At 45.4% G+C, this 8,062-nt stretch overlaps 1 protein-coding gene across 1 annotated transcript; it reads left to right on the top strand.

Annotated features, from left to right (window-relative positions):
- The first annotated feature begins 867 nt into the window (after positions 1-867).
- PPP2R1B (protein phosphatase 2 scaffold subunit Abeta) lies at positions 868-6,088 on the top strand. The gene is made up of 5 exons (XM_057490662.1): positions 868-901; positions 1,211-1,345; positions 2,152-2,326; positions 4,509-4,568; positions 4,653-6,088. The coding sequence occupies exons 2-5, from the start codon at positions 1,265-1,267 to the stop codon at positions 4,727-4,729; spliced, it is 393 nt and encodes a 130-aa protein (XP_057346645.1). The 5' UTR covers positions 868-901; positions 1,211-1,264; the 3' UTR covers positions 4,730-6,088.
- The last annotated feature ends 1,974 nt before the right edge of the window (positions 6,089-8,062 follow it).

Raw genomic sequence — 8,062 nt, 5'->3', positions numbered from 1 at the left:
CTCCGCTGTTGCTGTGGGCGTGGCCTGGCTCTGGCAGCTGCTCCAAAATGGTGGAGTCGCGTTGGAGGGGGAGCGGCTGGGAGGCTATTTATCTCCGTAAGGGGCCTCCCTGCTCCCTGCAGCCCAGGGGTTAGGGTGCCCAGAGATCCCGGATTCCCTACCTCTGGATTAGGTGACCCGCCCTACCCCTTTAAGACTTCCGAAAAGCACCCGCCAAAACAAAACAACGCCCACCAAAAAAAAAAGAAAAAAAATTTTTTTTAATTAAAAAAAAAAAAAGTTTTTAATTAAAAAAAAAAAAAAGGTGGTCGTTCGTTTTTCTTTATTCTCCGGTGCCAGCCTCAGGCCTCTGCTCACCGGTCTTTCTGCCCTGTTTCCCTAGTATTGGGGTCCCTATCCCTTTAAGACTTCCAAAAAGCGCTCGCCAAAACAAAACAGCAAAAAAGCAAAAAAAAAAAATGGTCGCGCGCTTTTCTTATGTCCTCTGTCGCCCGGCCTCCAGTGCCTGCTCACTGTTCTTGCTGCCCTGCTTTCCTAGTATCGAGCTCCCTGCGCTCTGGCCCGGATGGCGGGGGCTGGGTGCTCGGCAGCCCTGGGCTCCGTCTCCCTCCCGCTCTGCCTGCTCTTCTCCCGCCGGGAGCTGTGGGGAGGGGCGCTCGGCTCCCGCGGGGCCGGGGCTTGTATCTCACCCCCTTCGCGAGGCGCTGGGTTCTCTCAGGTGCGGATGTGGTCTGGATATTGTCCTGTGTCCTCTGGTCTTTATTCTAGGAAGGGTTGTCTTTGTTATATTTTCATAGATATATGTTGTTTTGGGAGGAGATTTCCGCTGCTCTACTCACGCCACCATCTTCTGCCCCTTCTAGAGGGCATAATTTTGATTCAGATTCTGCCCTACATTAAGGTGAAGCTAACTTTACTTTTTGTTTTACTCTGCCCTACCTTAAATTTTTTTGTTTTACCTTAATGCTCTTTGAGTTTAAGGTGCACAAGGTATGAATGGGACAGCTATGTTAATGTGTGACATTCTTATTTACCACTTATTAGTGCTTTGTAATTGTGAAATGCTTTTTGCCACATAGGTTTACATTATTTAATAGATGGTCTGAGGAAATGTGATCAGCTAATCAACACTGAAAGAATGCTGTCTTTTTAAATTCCTTGGGGTGGTCTTAACAAAAATGAAAAGCTTTTAATTTTAATTTTATTTTAGGAATTAGTATCTGATACAAATCAACATGAAAAATCAGCTTTAGCTTCCGTAATTATGGGATTATTTACAATCTTGGGCAGAGAGAATACCATTGAACATCTTCTACCTCTTATTTTAGCTCAGTTAAAGGATGAGGTGAGTTTGGCTATAAATTCTAATGCCTTTGATAGTTGGTAACTTGGTTTAGTTTGGATCTGGGGTTTCACTAGAACAGAACCCAAAACTAGGATAAAGGGATTAAAAAAAAAGTAACTTATTTTGAACTACAGACAATCCCTGTGTTTGGATCTGGGGTTACAAGCTCCTCAGAAAATGGGCACAAGTTGCCATTGGTGCAGACCTAAAAGTGTCTGTCCAACCTCTGCCTGATTCCTGCTGATACACAGTAGTTTCTTCTCTTTAAAGCAAGTGTATCTTTGTTTTATAAGTTTCTTTCATTTAAATTTAAATTATAATGGTATCAAAATGATAATGCTAGTTACCATTTATTGAGTAGTACTATGTGCCAGACATGATCATAAATGCTTTGCATGTACTATTACATATAACCGTCACAAAAGTCTGGTGAGGTAGGGCTTCTTATCCTCATTTTACAGGTGGGGAAGCTGAGGCACAGAGGGGTAAAATACGTCACCCAAAGTCTCAGCAATGGCAGATTTGGGATTTGAATGCATGTGATTTGATTCCAGAGCCTATGCTCTTTGCCATCCTATAGACTTTTCATTGAGAGTTCTGGTAAAGATCAGTTTGATTTGTGTGCTTTGAGTTGTTTGTGTCCTCAGTGTGAAGTATTTATTTCAAGGCTATACTTTCTTTCACCCGAGTCAATACTTCCCAATTCAAAATTTTTTCAGGTGTTTTTACCTGATCATGACAGTAGGAGAACATGGGCAGATGACTTGAATTTCATGTGTGTTCTTTTGGAACTTGTGTGCTTGCAGTGTCCTGAAGTCCGCTTGAATATCGTCTCCAATCTGGAGTGTGTAAACGAAGCGATTGGAATTCGTCAGCTCTCTCAATCTCTCCTTCCTGCCATCGTGGAGCTGGCTGAAGACGCCAAGTGGGAGGCCCGGCTGGCCCCCGCTGAGTGTATGCCGCTGCTGGCGGGTCAGCTGGAGAGTGCAGGACCTGCGAAGGAAGGGGCAGCTTCAGGGAGCACGGCAGCCTCGCCGTGTCTGGGGGAGGCCCAGAGAGCGTGCGCGGTTGTGTATGTTCAGACGCATGGAAGTGTGGTCTGTCCGAGCTGCCTATAGAATAGCTTTTACTTGTATTAGTGCATTAACTTCTAAGAAAAAGATATTATGGGAACACATGTCACCTCACTGCCACCTGAAAGCAAGGCCAGATAAGGATTTATGTTTCCTGGTATATGTAACATAGTTTGTGATATTTAACGGCTTTGTAGCTTAAGGAATATTTAATCGAGAAGAAAAGGGAGTATGGTTTTGAGATAAGTCAGCTTTAATTTTTGCTCAGGGCAGCTTCCCTTTCTTGCCTGTATTCTAGGTAAAAATGTCCCTGGTTTCCAGTTTTCCTTTGTTCTGCCTAAAGATGTCGAGGAATCACTATGCAGAAAAGGAGTATTGAGGTTTTGAATGCTAGTTTTTTGGCCGAAGTCTGCATTATCATATTATCTGTTACTGTTTAAGTTTCATGATTAGTTGTGCTCTTAACTGATAACTATGTAAATGAAAATTTCAGTGCTGGGTTTTACAGCCACATAAGTGCCCTGGACAGGTCCAAGTCTGACAGACCCTAACCCTGTTGGTGCGACCTGTGACGGTGTGTTACCCCTCTGTCAGCATCTGGTTGGGGACGTGGACATGTGATCTCTTTAAACACAGGGAATGTGCTCAGCATTTTATTTCCATTGTCAACCCTAATAGGCCTAAATTAGTGAGGCCCTTAACATTTTTTGAGCGTTGAGTAAAGGAATACCTTGGTATTGCTGAGAAAACTCATAATGTCAGTCAGCGCCCAGCCAACATCCTGCAGTTTACATACCCTCTCCCAGCCCCACTTCCATCCTTCCAGAGCACAGCATACAGGTTTTTTTCTTGGCCCACTGAATTTGTAATGCTAAATTTGGAATATTTTGTTTATGAAATCCATCTTACACATACCTGTTTTATAAAATTTGAAGTGTCCTACTCAAGACAGATGCGAAAGAGATCAGGAAAGGCTTAGGCAGAGTCACCTTGTCACCCTTTTTTTCCTCTGTCACTGCTGAGGGTTATTTCCTGTTCTTTGCTGGTGACTGTCATGGGTCACCTCTGCAGAGTGGAAAGCTTTGTTCAAGATGGAAATAACTGTCTAAAAGGGAGGGTGAATCTCAGTATCTTCTCCTCTTAGACCTGGGAAGTTGGTGGCTCTGTCGAGGAGCATGGAGGCAAGGCAGGTGGGGGCTGTGACTGATTCACACCTGTGTGGCAGGGGTGACATGCATCAGTCACAAACATTTTGTTAACACAACTTCAATGTCTTGTTAGTATTGTGTATTTTATTCTTTCTTTAATCTGTAAAGATTTTTATAACAGGTATTTATAAAATTATTTCAAAAACTTATAAAAAACTTTATGGATGGCTTGGCTGTGAACCACGGTGAAGAAATGTAATTACCACCACACAAAAATCAGGAAATAAAAGTTAAAAACATATATCACAGCATTTGCCTGCGTGGTGCGAAATCCCCCAGTGACAGGTCTGCAGGAGCATGTCCCCACCCTGTGACAGGAGGGGCAGAGCTGGGACCGCCAGGATGGCTGCCCCTGTGTCCTGAGACCCCGTGACCCTGTGCTGGGGCTGCTTCCCCTGAGGTCTTGTGCCTGCTTTCTCCTGGCATCCCAAAAAGATTGTCTTTAGTTGGGGCTGTCTCTGTGTCTTGATGTCAGTTTCTTTCTTCTTAAGGCTTTATTGTGGTACTAAAGAGAGAAAAAATTTGACAATTGTTAATATTATTGACAGGTAATTTCCTGATATTTCATTTTTACAAATATGTAGAGATTGCTTGGCAGATTGTCCACAGGTACCATATCTGGCCCCTGGCCACCCTGTTCCCTTCCATCTAGCAGGGCCTGGGTTGCCTCACTTACACTTTTGTTCATGATTTCTACCTAGTAGAGTAGATCTGCAGTTTATGAATCAAATGCTGTAGCACTCCTTTTCTGGCTGGTTCATGAATTCAGCGAATTTGGATACAGGTTTTCAGCTTTCAGGTCACTTTGGTGCGATACAGAGAGGCCATTGTGATTCCCAGACTTTGGCAATAGATACTAATGGGATCTTCTCTGCCCATAGGGTGTGGAATTTTTTGATGAGAAGCTGAACTCTTTGTGTATGGCCTGGCTTGTGGACCATGGTAAGTAAGTAAGTGAAAAACAAGTTATCATGGAAGGCCTGTGTTTCTGCATGTACCCCTTTTTGTCATTTATTTCCTTTTTAGAAGGGAACCCTAATCTGACCACATACTTGCCAGAAATATACAGTGATGAAGAAGGGCTTTGTGTAAAGTCTGGGTAGCTTCCTCTGAGCACAAGTGTGACATTTCTAGTTACCACCAATTTCTTCCTATCTTAAATTTTACTCTCTCCATTAAACAATATCTTTGTCCTATTTATTTCGCATTCTACTACATTATTTTCAGACTGTCTTTTTTATAAATGCACTCTTTTCTTACCCCAAACCCTTCTGTTGGACCGTTCACCATTGGTGTCTTTGGCCGTCATAAACCGGGCTGCACAGGGACTGGAATGGGAGGAAAGGCCTGGGGGAGAACAGGCTGCTTTCCTTCTTTGGCACCATGGAGGGGAGGTACAGAGTGGTGCAGTAGAGGAGTCCAGGAAAGAGAGACATCAGCTACGACTTGGGACCGGGGCCAATTTCTGGTGTTGGTGAAACATGGCCAGTACCCTGGCTACTGAAGCTTGGTGCTGAGAGAGGGCAAACCGCAAGCTCAGGGCAGGGTCAGATGGGACAGCATTTAGGATGTAGGTTCTCATAGTTTATCTTCTCTTTGCATTTAAAATATAATTAACTTCAACAGTCACAGAATCCTTGTCTTCCAGTGCCACAAACTGTTACCACTGCAAGCTGGTACTGCTGCTTACCAAAATATACAAGACAGTTGTTTTCCATAAAACCACTTTACCTGCTAACTTGTCAGCATTTGACTTTCTGACAAGGTCTCAGGTCCAAGGTCTGCTCTTGTCTGCCATGCACCAATGGGTGGGAGGGGTGCCCTCTGTACCTGTGCTGTTCAGTGCCAGTCCCCGTGTCCAGACCCGGCAGCTCAGTGTGGTCAGGCCTGTTCAGATGAGGCCCTGGGAGCTTAGCTCATGCTGTCCTGTGTGAGCTGTTCTCTAATCTGGTGGATACGATAGGCACCCTGATTAATGTCTGTAGTATCTTATGTACTTTATGCATTGAGTGTATCTGTTCTTCTGCAGGTGCTTATACCTGGGTATTCGTGAGGACTGGGACTATATACGTCTGCATGTACATGCAAGTGGATTTGTTAAGGGCTTATTTGGATCATATGGGAAATCATAGGGTTAAGAGAGTGTGAAGAGGAGGGGATGTGAAAAAATATGCAAATCTTATATAAAAGCATATGTATATATGTAGATAATTTCAGTGTTTCAAACTGGACTGTGAAGACTTTTTTTCTTGTCTTCTAAAGTTACCTTTTTATACTTCTTTTTAAATGAAACTTAAGTTTGGCAAAGCATAGGGAAGAAATTCGATTCTATTTAGAAAAAAAGTGTTTCTATTATTTCTGATACATATTCAGTATTAGTTGGAATGACATGTCCCAGCAGGTCACTTTATGCTTTCTTTTAAAGCTGGCATTTTAGGTTTATTTTGAAGAACTTTTAAAGCCCTAATTTTCCACAAAGAACCAAACTCCTGACACCCTTTCTGTGTAGGATTGCTCTCTGTAAATTAATTACTCCTTCCTCTTGTCTCCGATTTTTTCTTGCAGTTGGGAGCGAGAGAGACCCCTGTGCCCTCTGTCTTACTGACGTGGGCGGCGTAAGCATTCTCTGAGCCAATGAGTTTTCAGCCCTGAACTTGTTCTGTACTCAGTCACGTTTTGTATTGTTTTGCCTTGTACGTAACAGCTGTGTACTGATCACTGATGAGTTTTATCTTTGAGACTTTTTTTCCTTGTCATTAAACTGCTAAAAGAATATTGTAAAAATCCAGAGGTATAAGGAAGAAAGTTATCACTCATCTCTCTTGCCATAGTTGAGTGGACAGTACTGAGCAGGAGGAATTTAGAAGGAAATTAATTTTTTTGTGGGAGAAGGAAAATGGAGTCAGCACACGAAGGTGTCAGCCACTCGGAGCTCTTGCTGAGGGAGGGCGCGCGGGGCCGGGCGGCGGGGCGGGAGCGGGCGGAGCTGCGGACCGTGCGCGTTCTCCTGGCAGCAGAACCGGGAGCCGAGAGCAGGGCGGGCGCGTGGCGGGCACGGCCGAGTGCCGCTAAGGTCTGAGCCGAGGCTGAGCACCTGCCCAGGGCTGGAACCCTGGCAGCGAGACCCCTGCCGGCGGCCTTCGGGTGGGAAAACCTCAGATTAAAGCGCAGAATTAGAGAAGGCGCATGCTCTCACTGTACCTTAGGGAGAGGTGGGGTGAAGCTGGTGCCCAAAACAAGGACTGTGACTGTGATGGGAAGGAGTTTGTATTAACGGGAGAGGCAGTGACCTGGGCCCGCTCCTTGGAGGGCTGCTTGCCTCTTCCGTGGACGTTGGTCAGGTTGCATGTTGGTGCTAACTTACGTGGTTCCTGGCTGTGCTGTCTTCCCTGTGCTCGTCAATGGCATTGCCTAAAAGCATCCGCAGACTAGAAGAGCTGGACATTTCCTGTCTGGAAGCCTTGTGCAATCGCCCAGGGTCGGGGCAGTGTCTTGGATGGCTGTTCTTGCCCATCCTGTCCCCAGGAGGTTTGGGCTGCCTGGAGGGAAGCACAGTGAGGGTCCATATCCGCCCCCAGGGCTGTGGTCTAGCTCTCGTCTTGAGTATACTGGGCCTGCAGGGTGCAGGATCCCCAGGCCAGCCTTGTTCAGGGTCACACAGAGCAACTCTTTGTTGCGGACACAGTAGTAGCTCAGGCCTTTATCGCCTATGTTTATGACGTCTTTGGCACATGGCCTTACAGGGAATCACTAGATGTTAAAGCAGGCACACTACTCACAGAAGATGTTTCACATGTCCCAGTATCAGCATTTCAAGGAAAAAGAGGCAAATTGTTCTGAAGTTTTTATTCGCTGTCGTGGGGACGACCACAGTGGCCTTTGCACGACCTCCACTGTCTGTCTCCACAGCTCTTCTTGCTGTGGCTGTAGTAACCTTGTTAAACCCCCTATTGGTCATTGGGCCACAGCTCTGCTTTCAAAAACCTGTCATTGTTTTCCTTACAAAGTCTAGATTTAGCTTTCAAGATGGTCCGTGTTTTGGGTCCACCCTAACTGCCCAACCTCATAGTCTCACATTTCAGTTTTTCTCTTTGTACCCTGGTTAAATTTTTTTGCCCTCTCCAGGGATTCCTTTTCTCTGTAAGCACACGAATCCCCAGATCCTCCCAGCCCACTGAAGGCCTCTCTTCCCTGACCCCCATTCTCTCCCCGCGAGCTGCACTGCAGTTTCATCCTCCTTCGTGATAGCCGTGTGCCATGCTGTGCGGCTGGCTGGAGATCTTTGGGGGAAGTCCCTTACTACTCTCTGTAACGTGGAGCACATAGGAAGCATTCAGCATCTGTCCTTTAATTAGTGATGCCCATAATGAGCTCAGTGCCTCCTTCTTCTTGGACATGTATGTTGTAAAACTATGGTAAGACCAAATCAGTGAGTC

This window comes from Manis pentadactyla, chromosome 13, assembly GCF_030020395.1.
Source record: "Manis pentadactyla isolate mManPen7 chromosome 13, mManPen7.hap1, whole genome shotgun sequence".
NCBI classification, from domain to species: domain Eukaryota; kingdom Metazoa; phylum Chordata; class Mammalia; order Pholidota; family Manidae; genus Manis; species Manis pentadactyla.
The sequence above is the reverse complement of the archived record's forward strand: the minus strand, read 5'-3'. Positions and strand labels throughout refer to the sequence as shown.

What these genes read in the sequence shown, in the direction of transcription:
- PPP2R1B (XM_057490662.1), top strand. Translation starts at nt 1,265, where the DNA reads ATGGGATTATTTACAATCTTGGGCAGAGAGAATACCATTGAACATCTT. An exon ending in GCTGCTGGCGGGTCAGCTGG is followed by an intron (nt 2,327 to 4,508) that starts AGAGTGCAGGAC and finishes TCTGCCCATAGG; the next exon opens with GTGTGGAATTTTTTGATGAG. An exon ending in GGCCTGGCTTGTGGACCATG is followed by an intron (nt 4,569 to 4,652) that starts GTAAGTAAGTAA and finishes TTTCCTTTTTAG; the next exon opens with AAGGGAACCCTAATCTGACC.